Source organism: Balearica regulorum, chromosome 8, assembly GCF_011004875.1.
Source record: "Balearica regulorum gibbericeps isolate bBalReg1 chromosome 8, bBalReg1.pri, whole genome shotgun sequence".
Lineage (NCBI taxonomy): Eukaryota > Metazoa > Chordata > Aves > Gruiformes > Gruidae > Balearica > Balearica regulorum.
The window spans coordinates 10,029,224-10,045,049 of NC_046191.1; the positions used below are offsets into that span (position 1 = coordinate 10,029,224).

At 41.2% G+C, this 15,826-nt stretch overlaps 1 protein-coding gene across 1 annotated transcript; it reads right to left on the bottom strand.

The window, feature by feature from the left end:
• Positions 1-1,587: 1,587 nt before the first annotated feature.
• On the bottom strand, positions 1,588-15,671 carry CMPK1 (cytidine/uridine monophosphate kinase 1). Its single transcript, XM_075759458.1, has 6 exons — positions 15,400-15,671; positions 7,188-7,334; positions 6,182-6,334; positions 4,631-4,707; positions 4,454-4,550; positions 1,588-3,976 (listed from the first exon to the last, which is right to left on the bottom strand). Exons 1-6 carry the CDS (start codon positions 15,472-15,474, stop codon positions 3,935-3,937), a joined length of 591 nt encoding a protein of 196 aa, XP_075615573.1. The 5' UTR covers positions 15,475-15,671; the 3' UTR covers positions 1,588-3,934.
• Between the last annotated feature and the right edge of the window lie 155 nt (positions 15,672-15,826).

Consider the following 15,826-nt stretch of genomic DNA (forward strand, 5'->3'; position numbering starts at 1 on the left):
TTAAATTCATCTATGTCTCCTATCTCCACTGAAAGATTTATAGAGGTCTGCAGATCAAAAGAGTGTGAGAACTGCTGCTGTAGGAAACCATGAGACTTAATATTTTTGTTACTGTCTCCTTTGTTACCTGATTAGCTGGATCCTCTTTGAATCCTCTTGCAGTTTTCATTACCAGCTGTTAACCCCGGGATTTTTGGACTACGGCAAGCGCACAGCCCCGAGTGCCCAGTGTCCAAGTCCTGCTGCACCACGTCTTGAAGAAATAACCTGATCTTGCCAAGGGTCACACCCCCCCCAGCCCCAGAGCAGGCGGCCAGCTGAGTAGTCGCAGATCGTAGCTTTCAGAGACATCTGTATCACAACAAGGACTGAACCGCTATCGAACTTCAAACTAAGCAGAAAAGTAATCCCTTAAGCTGCAACTTTCCTAAATGCTGGCAGCTAGAAACTGCCAACCGGTAACGACAGTTGGCAGCTCCAGTCTGAACTGAGAGGTTTTTCCATTTAACTCTCCCATTCTCCCCAGTTCAGGCTGGGCAGCGGCACACAGATGTCCCCACTGTTCTAAGACACAGCATTTTGCACAAGACCTTGGAATTCCTTCATGAACCAGCTCTTCTTATTAAGACAAACGTTGTGAGTGGGGAGCATCTTCCACTGAGGCAACCCTCAACTGCGTGCTTATGGTCTTCTCCACGCTAATGTCTCCTCCGCCTGCCTCCGCTCCATCAAATCGGCACCTTTTGGGCTGAGATTTTCTGTTCAGGCCTCCCACTTGTGGGAACGGGAAGCTTGCTTTGGGGCAAAGCTAACAAGCCTTGCCCATCAGTCAGTCCCCGAGAAGACGCTACAACCTCAGGGTGAGGTTTCAGCAAAACAGTTTGGTCTATGTAGCAGAAAGATACCTACCACTGCTGGAAAATCCCCTGCTTTTCTTATCGCTTTCAGGCCAGCTCTGCAAATCCTTCCAGAGTAAGGTTTCAAGTTCAACATGTTGTTTACTGGAAACCTACATGTGAATTAACAACCCATTTTGTGACAAACCTTTATGCAAACTGTAAAGACACTTTAAAATAAGCCTGGCAACCTCTCAGTTTCTTTTGTAACGAATATTATGTTGTGCCCATCTCATTTCAGAACGCAGGCCCCAGTAGAGCACGTCGACGTGTGCTGGAGAGTGGCAGAATGGCATCCAAGAAATCAGCTGATAATTGAGCAAGGAAGCATGAGAAATCAAGGAAGAAAGCATCTCCAACAGCAGCTGCGCAATAGGTTTGTGTTTCCTAGCCCTCCTCCCAAACCCCCTTTCTTTCACAGATGTGCCAAATGAATTATTACTGCACAACTATACAAATAATTTGACAAATCTATATAATCAAGAAAAGGTACCAATTCCACAGGCATTTGCTTGATCTTACCCTGTGCCTAACAGGGTCTTCAGGACTTCAGTTTTGATAGCAAAAGCTGAACTTCTATATACATATCTGTGTGTATGCAGGCTCGCAAAATACATAACATTAATAAATACACACTTTATATAGATATGAAAAATGTCCCTTGTGACAGATAACTGTAAGCCAAACACTCTTATTAAGCCACAGAACAAAGTTTATTGGATCTTCTCAAATTCTTTGTACAGTTTTGCTGCTAAACAGACACAACACATTGGCATATTGCCTTTAATCTTTATTTCAATCATAAGTCCAACTTGAAAGAATTGGTAACACATTTAATGGCATCTTAAATAAATAAAATGACAAAAAAAAAATCTAGTCTTTGCACAGACACATTACAATCCACTCCAAATTCAATATTGCCAAAACACTGGGTTTTTTCCTAAAAACTTGCTCCAAAGGTGGTGGGTTTTTTTTTTGTTTCAGCACTTAAATACACAGAAAAGTATACAATAAGAGAAAACAGATACTCTATTCTGAACAGAATTTGTAAAATCCAGTAACTTAGAAACAAAAGATAATTAAATGCCTCTAATTAAAGAATCCTGTTTGAAGTCTCTTTGGAAAAATCCTGATTCTAACTTTCATATCAAAACACATAGTTTTGCTGGATCCTATCCTATGTCAGCATACTTATGCAATAAGAATTAAATTCCATGATTTCTTTTTTTTTTTTTTTAAGGGGAAATTCATAAAGCAAAAGCATTAGCCTCCCACACTCACAAAAGTAGTCATGGTCCATATATTCTGCAGTAGTAAACAGCTATTTGTGCTCAGTACACTGTTTGAGCTCCTACCATAATGGAAAAGATACTCCAGTTTACCCTTTGTTTCTGTACCCATCTCCTCCCCAGTCCAGCAGCCTCAAGAACCTCAGTGAGATGAAGATTCATGCAAATACAAATCTGCCAGTGCAGATCAGATTGCAGGATGAGGACCAACACATATGATTCTAATTAGAAGCTAGGCTTAATCTAAAGCTTTTCCTAAATAAAGTCATCAATAAAGAAAAGGTGAACTCCAAAGATTTCCAAACTGCTATCCCTGTAATTTGCAACATCTATTTAGCATATCACAAACCAGTTAGTGTCAGTTAATGTAGGAAGAACCACTCTATTGCTAAAATTAGTTAAAACACTCATCTCCAAGCCTTCTGGGGCTTCCTCACTGAATGCTTAGGGCATGCAAGGAATGCATGCTTGCCGCCCCCCCCCCCCCCCCCCCCGCCCCGACCTATGCAAACTAGTTTTATAGGGGAGAGAAAAGGTTACTTTAAACAAAAGGCAGAATTACACCTGTGCAAACATTTAAAACAGTTTGTTTCAACTAGTTATCTGCTTATCCCAACTACTCCTGCTGACTGTACTTGGCTAATTCAAGAGAACGTGATGAAGCAAGACCCGATTTAAGGGAATGAAACTTTTTTCTGCAGGTATCTTCCCCTCAGCTGACCACATCATAACAGAAGTGCAATAATTTACAATCTTTTCAAACAAATAGCTATTAAAATGATACAATTTTAGGGGAATAAATTCACTAGTTTAACCATAAAAATATTTCCCCAGGTAACAAACCTTAAAGCATTCCATAACACAGTATTTCAATAATAATAATAATACAGAAAATCCCTTTCACTTGCTACAAAAGACAGAACTTTCAGAAGATTTTGCTTATTGTGCACTATTAAAGAGTTTTTCCACCTTGTGAAGACCATGCTGTAATTAAGAATATAACTATCATTTAAAATAAATGCAGATGGAAATACTGACCTGACTTTGAAATTATATTCTTAACATTCTGCAAATGAAGCCAAGGCAAAGCCCAGGGTCATGTCATCCAGGTACTCAAGAACTTACAAGACAGTTTACACCCAGAGTCGTAAGAAAGCACCACTTTCATAAAGTACTTTGTATGTCTATTGCTGAACAGCATATTAAATAGTTCTGTGAGAACTGCTAAAACAGATTCTCATACTAACTGTAGCTTGACTTACAGAATGCAGGTTTGGGGATAACAGGGACCTTGGTGACAAAATTATACTCTGAAAAAATATCTGTTAAATTTGGTCCAAGCATCCAAAAAACAAACAAGGGCACGCGGGTCCCTCATTGCTTAACGCTGCTGTTTAGTTGCTCCTTAAAAAAAAAAAAGTGTATGACAATAAGGAATAAGGGCTGCCCATGACAGGCACAGAACTGTGACAGAATAAATAGTCTCTTCAGAGAGATGTTTTAACTGTGGTTTTGCCATGTAACTGAACTGTACTAATGCAGAACCCTGAAATTTGCATACTATAGCAACAAGAAATTATTTCCTATTTAAAAAATGGATCCATTTGCAATTAACTGCTTTTCCAATCATCATTAGATATGTGAAAAACAATAAAAAAATCTTTTAAAACAATTACAAAGAGTGGACTGCAGTAGCAGCTATTCAAGCAAGATTCAAGCACAAGTTTAAATGAACTTTCAAGCTGGGAATTAGCCTTCTTTGTCGAAAATTTGTACAACTTTTTCAAAAACCTAAAAAGAGAGAGCAGAAGATTAATTCTATGAAGTATTTGTCAAACAGTTACTTCAAGTTAAACCAGCACACACAATAGTTGACAGTATTTTAATAAATATATAGTTTTTTCTTAGAACAGTCGCAATAATTCTTTAACAGTGAAATTGGCATCAATTCAGGGAAACTGAGACAGAAGAGTAATACTTCTTCAGAAAAGCAAAAGCTCATGAAAGTGAAAAGGACAAGACACTGTTAAAGACTGAACCACTGAAAATGTGTTTAGCCCAGCTCATGTTCAAGCAGAACTAATTTATTTCTTATTCACATTTTAATCAGCTCTTCAAGAGTCAAAACAAGAGTTCCACAACCTCCATCAGTAATACACATCAGTGTTTGATTAGCACACTAACCACACATACACACATCTCCGAAGAATGCCAAAAATATGTACCCTGCCGCTGTCATCTCCATGTTTTTTTGATTTATACACTTACTTCATCAACAGATTTAGAGGCATCCACTTTTCTGACTTTTCCCATTCTCTCATACAAGTCTATTATAGGCTTAGTGGACTGCAGATATGTATGAATTCTAGGAGAAAGCACAGGGGGAAAATGCATTACATAGTAAAATATAAACAGAAGGGAACTGAAAAGTTTTCCAGATAGTACCTCTTTTCCAGACTTTCCCGATTGTCATCGCTCCTACCACTGCTCTTGCCTCTTTCAAGACAGCGGCCAATACATATCTACAAAAAAGACATAATCAAAAAGATGATCACAACCAAGAACAGAAGGTGCTATCTTGAAAGTAGGAACAAAACAAAAATTCTGAAAAATCTAAATAGGCCTGACACACAAAATACTGTCCAAATCTGGTGGATGTAACCAGAATTCACAAGGAAAGCTAGATTCTTCCAGAGAAAAAGGATGATAGCTTTACACTTCAGCAGTTCATTAAAATAGAGGCTCTTAAAACAGGATTGGGGTCAGTGGAAGTAAAAGAAACATCAAGCTGTGTGGTTTGACTGGGTCTCTAACTTGAAACATTTAAAGTAGAAAACTATCTGATTTTAAAGGATATGTTCAGACTTTCTGAAAAGCAGCATGTCAAATTAGACTACTAATATATGCCTGCACTGAAAGAAAATCACTGTATTTTCTCCCAAGAGTTCTGTATGGCTCCATACTAAACTATTAGAATTTAAAATGTCCTTACTTTACATTGCTGTAATGAAGCAAATAAAAAGCAAAAGCTAAGTAAAAACTGAAGAACTAACCATAGTTAAAAGCTGCCAAATGAACTAAGTTTTGAAGCACAAAGTAAGCAAGCAATACTCACACACGTACACCTTATGTAGACATTTATCTTACTCATGAAAGAGGACAATTTTTTTTTCTACAAAGTACACCCATAGTAAAAAGAAAAAAAACCCACAAACCAATCACGTAGGCATTGTTGTCTATTTTTAGATCTAGTAAAAAAAAATTAGAACCCCAAAATTAACACACCACCAAGTAAAAAAAAAAAATAAAAAATTAACCTTATTTAATTTTTTAAATAGAAAAAAAAATAACCCCTCACTTGTTCTTTGCAATTAAAAAAAAATTGCAATTAAGTAAAAAAAGAGGTAATAAAATTTCTCAGGAAATTGGGGAAAAGAATAAAAGGAAGAAAGCCAGCTTAATGTGCTGGGATTCTCATATCCCTCAAGGGCACTAACATATCATGGCATTTGTTAAATGAATATAATGTATCACTGTCAAAATGCCCTTGCATCTAATGGCTTGCTGAATAAAATGTTGGTGACTGGCTATTCTATAGCACAGCTCATAACTGTGAAAATAAAGACTTTAGTAACTTGTTTGCTTTAATTCTAAGAGTAAACAGAGTAATGTTTTCTGAAAATTAACCAAATAATTTTCTTTGATGTATTTAAAGTTTTTATAAATTTTCCTTGAGAATACAGTTGCTGAAAATACTTCTTCAATACGATTTATTTGCACGAGACTATATCAAGTGTAATTAGCCGCCTGCTATTTCAAAAACAGGCAGTTTTTTAATCTGCAAAAACAAGTTGCCAAAAAAATCCTTGAAACTCACAGACCAAGTTTTCCTTCTGCTCTTGTACTAGCCCATTCACTACCTGACAGTTTTATTGTTCTTGAATGATTCTCGCAATATAGCAAGAAAGGAAGTTACAGAACAACACACTTCATTACCTCATTGTCACAATCAAAAAAGAGAACAAAAGAAACATCCGCCTTTCCATCCATAGTCTTATTCCAGCCTTGAAGATTATCTTCATTCCTGGGAAATCCATCAATCAAGAACTTGTTCTTCTGGGAATTGGCAGCCATTGTTTGATCCATAGCCTGATAAAAGGGAATTCAATTAATGATCTCCTGCACATACAACCATTTATCTAGTTATTAAACTACCCCCCAAAATGGTGACATGGTAAATTGAGAAGCGTTTATTTTAGGATTATTGCAGATTTACAAAATATATTTTTGTTTCACCTTCAATACATTGGATGCACCAATATAGCCTTCTTTCAAACTGAATTCACTATTTCATAAAGCTCAAAATCTCAGAACACACAATCCCAGATTTAAAAGTTAATTTTCTACAAGATACTGGAAAGTGCTGTTACACAATAAGATGCCAAAATATCCCTGATCTAGAGTTAATTCTAATTGAAAACCTCCAGATAAATGTAATGCCATGAGCAACAGAAGTCTTTTCTGTCTTAAAGGAGATACTCTGGTTGTTTTCCTGGACATCTAATGAGTATAAAGACTGGAGCTTTCCTTCCACAGGAATATTAGCAGGTGCTCTTCTCCTTCACCTGGCTATTTATTTTGATACAACTTAGAGAAACTTAGTAACTTTAAGACCTCTACCCTCCAAATATGACTGAGCTGACCAAGAGGTCCAAAAACTAGTCAAGGAAAAGAAGAAATACAGAGTTTCACTGATTTCCCTAGAGCTACTAAAGAAAAAAAAAAAAAAAAATCCATTCTCACAGACGCCATCACCTACTGCCCTCCAACCAGCCAGAAACACGAGTAATTGCTAAGAGAAGCCCAGTACACGATGTGCACCTACGTGTCTGCCATCTCATGCTATTCACTCCGAAGGAGAGGCAATTCTTCAAGATTACAGCCACTGCTTTGTTGCTTAATCTGCAAGAGTGAACCAGCAAGGAAACAGCCCTTTCCTTACCCTCTTCAGCAAGCTGATTGTTATTTCAACCGGTACAATTTCCCCCTCTTTAATGTAGTTTTCAATGAGTTCTCCATACTGTGAGCCTGGCCTTTTTCGTTCATCTCGAAGGAGGTCACCAGCAGAAAGGTGCGTGTAGCCGTATTTCTGAAATGTGCAAAACAAACAGGCATAGACTCCCTTGAATTAGTACACATGCAAAGTTAACATCAGTCAACAGTGTCAACCACGTTTATCTTTGCATTACAGCAGAAAAATACAGGAAATAGCATCTTGCTAGTGACAGACCTATTCCACCTTCAGCATGTAATCTGAAAATACGGTTTACTTGTTATGCAGAGAAAGCACAGCAGTAGAGAGATTCTTGGGCCAAATGCTCAACAGGGCTTTGGTCAGGCATTTGTGTCCTGTTTTCATAGGTTATTTTGTCTCATTTGGAAATGAGACTGTCTCAAAGTCCCCAAAGTGCTTCCTGAAATGTCACACTGTGCAGTGAAACATTTAACAATCACCAGACTAGATACAAGCTATACCCATCCTAATGGTTCAACCACTTAAAAATTTTAAGTGGTTATCAGTCGCTGGGTCAAGTCTTGAGTCAGAAATCCTTCCCGTTCCTGTTGTGGTTCTGGAATCAACTTCCTCCTCTGCCTTGGTGAAATCACAACTCTGCCTCTAACACTGCAGCTACACAAACAGTCCTACCCACGCACCCTTCCAAACCCAGCCCTGCCTGCCCCTGCTCCCTCCTTCCCTGGGACGAAGGTGACAAACCCAGAAGGCAGCCCAAGGGGAGGCTGGTGCCCTCTCCTAACGATGATGTGGCAGATGAAGGTAAACAGCTACACTGGTGCCACCCTATGTCACACCACGTACAGTAAACAGAGCGTAGAGATCAGGTCCAAATCTATCAGTTTGATACTAGCATGCAGGAAAACAGCAAACACCACCGCTCTTTTCTTTCACCTCAAACTACATCTAAAAAAAGTTGCTAATGCAAAATACCAATGGAAGTTATTTATTGCACTCAAATTTCTCAAGTATTTACCATCATAAATTGACACCTGGTGCAAAAATGCAAATATACTTTTACCTAAGAGAAATGCACTGTTATAAAGGACATTTCAGAGCACAAAACAATCACTTTCTCAGCTCGTTTATATACCACAAGAAAACTAACCAAGTGTACTATGCTCATTGACCAAATATAGCCCATAAAAACAAGCAATAAAGACATCTCCTTGGTGTCTACCTAAGCTAGTTACACATCAAAAACAGAGTATACCTATATATACTCATCCTAAAGTTTTTACACAAAACAAAAGCAGCAGCAAAAAATTCAGGGTTATCAGCTTGGCTGCAGCAACACCCAAAGCAAATTTCAGAAAAGGTGTTTGAGCAGCATAATAATGTGACTACACACTTTTTAAGGCTGTGAACTTGGGATTTAAAAACTCGGCTACTGGACTAAGTACAACAGAAATATTACACAATCCACTAAGTTACTTTAAAAACATTTCAGTTGCTTTCCAATTTCACCCACAAAAGCGTGGAAAGTTAGTTCTGCCATAGTCCGAATTTAATCTCCAAAACTCTACACAGCTGGTGAAAAAAAAAGGAAGCAAGATTTTGCTCTAAATAACTGTGAAGAAAAAACTCCACAGACATCCTCTATAAGCTCACTGTACTCCTGCTTTAATGTGCACTGCATTTGGATATGCTTATATAATTGCAAATCTAAATATTAACTATGAACTACAGAAGCCATAAACCAGAATAAATCTTTCCTTATAAGCAAGAAATCTTACTCTGCTGAACCCTAAATTAACATGTAGTTCTTCCTGCTAAAGTTTAAGAATGATGATTTTTTTAACATTAAGTTTCTACAAAGTAGAAAATGGGAAGAAAATTTAATCTCTTCGATTTTAGAGGACTACCAAACCATTTAATTTTCCTTGGCATTTCCCTTTTCATGCATGAAAATTAAATTCAGTCAGACAATTTTTGGAATTTGCTGTCTTTTTGCAACAGCAAACTAAAATAGTTTTTAATGGCTGAACAGGAAAATAAAAGATAGAAGTGTTTTAAAGTGCTGTTGCATAAACAGAATTGTTTTAGATAATAGTAAATTGTATTTTAGAATAACCTTCAGAATGGATTAACCAAGCAATAAGAAAAACAAACCTCTCCTTCAGGGGCAAAACATCTATTTGTTAACTGTACTGAGTCAAGAGCCAAAGACAACACGTCAGTTTAAACAATGCAAACAAGCACGGAGAAAGGCTTGGCTGCTGCTCTGCTCCGTACACAGAAGGCTTCAGAGATGCAGTGCTCATGCTGCTCTTGCCAGTTTTAATCAATGCGTACAGGGCACAAAGTTTTCCTTCGTCTTAGGCGAGATAAACCCTCAGCAAGCATCCTGAATTGGAGAAAATCGTCACATCCCCAAGAGCTCGCAAAAGAGGCTGGGATGTAACTGCACAAAACCCAGGGCAAAGCAGCATCTTGCTGAAGTTTGCTTTGTGCCAGCATGTTTTTCCAGCAGCGCCAAGTACATCTTGATGCAATCCCCAGAACGTGACTTATTTCAACTACTGCCTAATTCTTCTCCGAAATCAGAAGAGGAGCAGGACTGTGGCTGCCAAACAAAGAAAAAGCAGTTTCTCCAGCTCTTGAAGGATGCATATATACTGGATTCATAATGTCAGACTGAAAAGGAGACTTGAAATAGAAACCAGGTTAAAAAAAATTTCAAAATACTTGGATGCCAAGCACCTAGAATCTGGACAGAATTTTAGATTACAGAGACAAAAAAAGAACATATATAGTTAACTATTCTAAAACTTATTTCAGAGATAATGTTTTCTGCTGTGCTAGCAGACTGGCTATAAAAAGAAAAAAGATTAAATCAATAAATTGCTGTTACACAAGTTCTCATTATTTTCAAAACTATTTTTATATTTGGAGAACCATAATCCAACTCTTAGAAAAATTAACTGTGAATGAAAAAGATAAAAATCAGCTGTCTTCAGCCCCACTGTAGACATCTTCCTCCTTTGCTTTCCAAAAAAAAAAAAAAAGAAAAAAAATCAGTGTGCCATGGAAAAGCAAGCTCAAGTTTCCATCAATCCCACCACAGAGGTGTTACTCAGCACAGCACTTCGCAGTACTGCATAGAGCAGAGCAAAATGTTTCTTGCTTTTTTGTCTTACAGTGGTGTGGTAAATCAGTCCCCATTCTGCAGGACAAACCAGTACATGCCAGCTATATGCTCCACATCTCCAAATTACAACCCAAGACCACAGCCTCCCTGAGAGCTGCTCTTCTCTCCCCTGTCCTGTAGCCACTTCTAGCTTTCTTCTGCCAGCCAGGATTTGCAACTTCTGCTCCCCAGACAGAACATGTTTTATTTTCAGTAAACTCAATAAATAGATGCAACTGAAAATACGAGTGATCTGCATGTCACACTTCAATAAGGTGGAGTCCGCCCTAGCAATCCTGTCGAGGCAGTGAGGAAGGATCAGCGGAGTGCAGCGGCTGCTGCTGCTGGGACTCCTTACGCAGCCAGCTTTTGTGGGGGGGGACAAGGTTTACTTCTGATTGAGTCCTGTGTGGTCCAGAAATACATCTATGCAGTAAACACACAGCTTGAGACTTCCTTAACTGAGTAGAAGCCAAGAAAAAGCAAGAGAAACACAAATTACTACTTTGACCTTGACTCCTATCTTGGCTTATCATTGTTACTCTAAAAATGAAAGTCACAGGGCTTAAGATCTAAACAAAATACAAAGTTTTATTGCTCTAGTTCTAACCTGTTGTATCTTGGGCAACCTTAATAAACTACTGAAATTTGCTACATGTTCTCAGATACACTACTCAAAAACTAGTTAAAATAAAAACGGAATCGTGTAAAGCCTGCAGCCTTCAGATACATTTTTTTTAAATACAAAAAGCTTTTGACCATCCTATTAGCAATTAGCACATGGAATTACAACTTTGAGGTATACACTATAATGCAGTAATAGACCTTCAGTCTGCTTATTCCAATAAGAAAAAAAAAATTGAAGACATTTTCTTAGTTTGAAATACGTTCTTGCCTGAGGAGGGGGAAACAAATAAAAAACACATTAACTAAACAAAATGCACAAAGGAAATCCCACTGACAGTGCCCCCAGGGAAGGGGGGAGCAAACAGAGCATCCCAGTGCTTCAGAAACACTCAGCTCAATAAAAAGGCACCCAGTATGTTTGGGAAAATCCAAAATTCAACGCCCAGTGAGTTTGAGTTCTGCGAAATGGAAGCGTTTAGGAATAAATTTTCAGGGGGGCAGATTTATACGATCACTCACCATGTTTTAAAAGCACTCCATAGTTCAGAAACATAAACTTACATTCCAAAAAACAACTATGAGAATTTAAGGCTAAGCAGACTACTAATACTTGGAGGTCTTGAAAGAGATTTCAGAAATAGAGTTTAAAGAAAACAATTTTAAAAACTTTTTTATTCCAAGGAAGTTAATGTTGTCTCTCAGCAGACTTCCAGAAGACATGACAGCAAACCTAAATCCACCGCTACTTTCAGAAGAGTATTTCTGATACAATGAGTTGTTCTTTGCATTGTTTTCTTCACCCTAAGAAATCTCCTTATCATATATCCCAAAGCAACTAAACAGCTTTTTCCTTTTGGATATTAACATGCTCTTCTAAAAAAAGAAGGCTCAGCAAACCACCTTGTGGGATTAATTTTAGATTTAACCACAAACATACAGGATAGGGCTACTGCTTCAACTACCTGCTCAAATATTCTGCCTCACAGGACAAGCTACGCAAGAGTCCCAGGTGATGGAAGACTCCACCTCACAGAGCTGTGGAAGGTTTCAGAAGTTAATCTGCAGAGCTGGAAGGGAGGATAAGAACTGAGGGAATTCTGCTTCATCCCCTCCTAAATCGGAGGAACTGGTCCAGAGCAGCATTCTGCCTCACTGCATTTGCATTTCAGTGACAATTCTGTGAGTTTGTGGAACGTATACACAAGTCTTCCCTCCGTGTCAGAGAAAACCAGCCTGGTTCTGCTGTCCCCTCCAACCTTATCTGCGAAGATAAAGAAACCTAATCACTTACCTGCTGTTCCCTTTCGTACCCTGTGTCAATACCCATTTCCGGTTGTTATTGCATCTTCTTCCCTCAAATAATTTCTTCATTTTGGTCCAAATTTGGCATGAACACTTGCCTTCTCCGGAGTGAGAGACTCCAGCACATACATACTGAGCAGTTACGATTTAGGCTAGTACTTGACAAATACATATTTCGCCTACAACATGTGATAGCCATCTCCCTTTTCTGCATAGTCAGCAAAACAACTACAACACTTCTTTTAGAAATCGTTCCCAGTTAGTACATAATACTCGCTTTACTCTACAAAACACTTATGGTTACCCTCGCTTTTTTTTAATAAAATAATTTAATGCTAAAATCATACAAGATGTCACCTCAGCAAAGCGAGACTTCTTCTACATGTGATGTGCTCTGTCCTAAATCTCTAGTATGAATAGCAATCGAGAAGTATTTATAGCTCATACTGACTTTTTTGTTGAGCACAAACTTCAGATTTACAGCAAGATACTGGGTCAGATTCATTCCAAATGTAAACTAATATTATTCGGTCCATTTACAACAAGGATGAATGAGGTTTATTATTACTCAGCTACAGCCCCTCCTCTCTGTGGCAAGCTGCCAACAGGGTTTAAAATCTGAACAAAAATACACCTTGAACCTAAAGGCAGCATTGACTGCATCCAGGCTATTCAACCGCCTGCACCAGGGCACTCTGGGGGGCTGCCAGGGGCGAGGCCAACAACTTGTGCTTAGAAAAGGTGCTGCTCTCCCGTACCTCTGCTGCGTTTCATCCACACTTTCCGGTTCGTGTCCCCTTTTTCTAAAGTTTTCCAGCAGGCTCGTATCAGTCCAACTCTCCCTTCGACTACCTCAGACCCTCTCTCCCTCAAAGTTTAGCCAGTGGCTCCTGTAGAGGTGTCCAAACGAGCAGGAAGGCAGCTCCTTTGGAAGACTGTCCATTGCAGTCAGCAGGTCCGAGCGCTCTCAACTGTGAGCCCACTGACTTCAATTAACTTCTTTCCATGCAGTGAACAGGATTAGCAGAATTAAAGCAAATTTACATTTATTAGTATTTGGACTTCCCAGGCTTAGAAAAGAAAATAAATACAGTACAAGCAAAGATGACTTTCTTCTTTCATTTTCAGCTGCAAATACAATTTGAGTAGAAAGGAGTCCCTTGAACTGCTCCTAATAAAGTGGTCTTTATCCCATTATATTAGCCTATCAAACCAAAGGCATTTGTACCTCCAAACGTAGGCCAGCAGCCACACAAGGTACACCCTGAGGCTACATTAATGGTTCGGTGAAAGCCAGTAATGACAGACTACAAGATTTGCCTACAGTTTCAGCTCATTTGTTTGCTATGTGCCAGGGACAGAATTTGACCTTACCAAAGAGGCTTTATGAGCACTACGAACCTTTCATTCCACAACTTAATTTAATGAATAAGCCGGTTCGAACGAGAGTCTGTAATTTGAGGTTAAAATCCTTCAGAACTAAAGTCATAATGGTATTTTTCAGTCTGGACCAAATTCGTGTAACTTAGTTACACAACTCTGAGAACTGGGATATAATGGCAGCGTGGATAAACTGTAACAGTGCTGCCAGGGCATCACCAGAATAGACAACACACAAAATGTGCTTGTGCCAGGAGTTGGAGGGTTTTTTCCACCAATATAGTTTCAGAAACATGGGCATTGCTACAGTTCTGTCATTTCTTTCAGTGCAGATGTGGATAAACTTTGACTCTACACAGCCTTCAATAAGAAAAAAATATATATGACTGTTCAGAAAAAAAAAAAACCAAAAATGCTTCAAATCCAACATAAGGCTGAATGCTTCCAAATACGTAACTACTTCTGTAATTATCTACCTGAATACAGTGTAATTATTCCTGCATTTTTGGTCTTTCAAAGGGCAGTGCTACACCATGTAGCATTCTCAGTACTTTCTTAGATGCTTGTTTTATCTCAAAGGGCTGTAAAAATGTATTTAGAAAACTGAAAGCATGAAAAATAACGGCAGACAGTCTTCTCAAGCTATACAGTCAGTTTTAGGCTCTTTGAAAAGCGAGAACAAGATTAATCACCTATGGGGTCAGGCCATCCTTTGACCGCTTATTTATCGTATTCCATCACAGAACAAAATTTTAGTTCTATTTTTAACTTTTTACTTTCACAACTTACAGAGATGGCACCAGCTCAGAAAGCCAACACCTTGCAATGTCTACTGTACCAAGCTCTTACATTTACGGGACAGGCTTCAGAAGCCACGGACCTTGATCCCACACGTTTAAAGTCAATACCTTCCCAACCACTGTAAACCACCTCACCTCCACTCCCAGGCCACAAAACCGGCAGCCCGAGACATGCGGGTGGCGGCCCCGCAGTCACCCCCGTGGCCAGGCAGAATGCACAGAGCCACCCACGCCAGCTGGGCTGCAGGACCGGCCTGACAAGGCATCACCGCCCAGGCGGTCCGGAACTTCTCCGGGGCCACCATCCTGCTCCTCAATCAAGGCGCAACGAGCGACCGGTGCCCCCGCCCGAACCGCTGCCGTTAACGCCGCGCTGGGGCGGGCTCCAATCCCCGAGCGGGTGTTCCGCTGCCCAGGGTGGATGGCAGCGCAGGCAGACCCACAGGTGGAGCGGGATCCCGGGGTGGGCTGAAGCGGGGGGGGGGCCGAAGCAGAAGGAAAAAGGCCCGCCCCTGGCTAGGCCGCCTGACAGGGGCTGGAGCGGGAGCGGAGGGGCTGGAGTGGGGGCTGCCCCCGCCGCTTCACCAGCTGGCGGGCAGATGCGGGTCAGTTATTTTTATTTTATCGCCTCCATGGGGCGGGGGTGTACAGCGAGGCTAGACAAGAGCCAGGACCGCAGGGGAGATGCGGGGTCAGCCGGGCGAAGGGGAAGACGCTCCCCCAAGCGCCGACCCCAAGGAGAGGCGCGGACCTGGCGGGGGGCCTACAACTCCCAGCGTACCCCGCGGCCGCACCTGCAGAGCCCCCCGCAGCCGGAGCCCCGTGGCACGCCGGGACGCGTAGTCCCGTAACCTTCCCCCCCCCCCCCCCCCCCCCGCGGCGGCGGGTCCGCTGCCCTCACCTCCACGATGCGAGCGCACTGCGTCCCCTTGCCCGCCCCGGGCCCGCCGAGGACGAAGACGACGAGGGGCTTCATGAGGAGAAGGAGGCGGCGGCGGAGCAGCAGCAGGACAGCGGCGGCGGAGCGGCGGCCAGAGGGCGGCCGTGGAGCGGGCGGGGAGCGGCGGGCACCGAGGCCAGGTCTGGGGATGGAGCTGAGGCAGAGCCGCCGCCGCGCACCCGCTGCTGAGCTGTCCCCGCCGAGGGAAAGTGCTTCCGGGTCCCCGGCGGCGCGCGCCGACCGGGAGGGGCGGGGCGGGCACGTGCGCGCGGGGTCGGCGGCTGCCGCTCTGCCATCCGGTGCCTGCAATGCGCTCCGCTCTCGGCCCGTACAATGCGCCGTCCGCCGGTGAACGCTCGCCCCGAGCAGCGCGTGACCGGGGGCCGGG

Coding starts and splice junctions, on each gene's coding strand:
- CMPK1 (XM_075759458.1), bottom strand. CDS start 15,474: ATGAAGCCCCTCGTCGTCTTCGTCCTCGGCGGGCCCGGGGCGGGCAAG. Junction 6,335..7,187: donor CAATCAGCTTGCTGAAGAGG/GTAAGGAAAGGG, acceptor CCCTTTTATCAG/GCTATGGATCAAACAATGGC. Junction 3,977..4,453: donor CCTCTAAATCTGTTGATGAA/GTAAGTGTATAA, acceptor CTCTCTTTTTAG/GTTTTTGAAAAAGTTGTACA.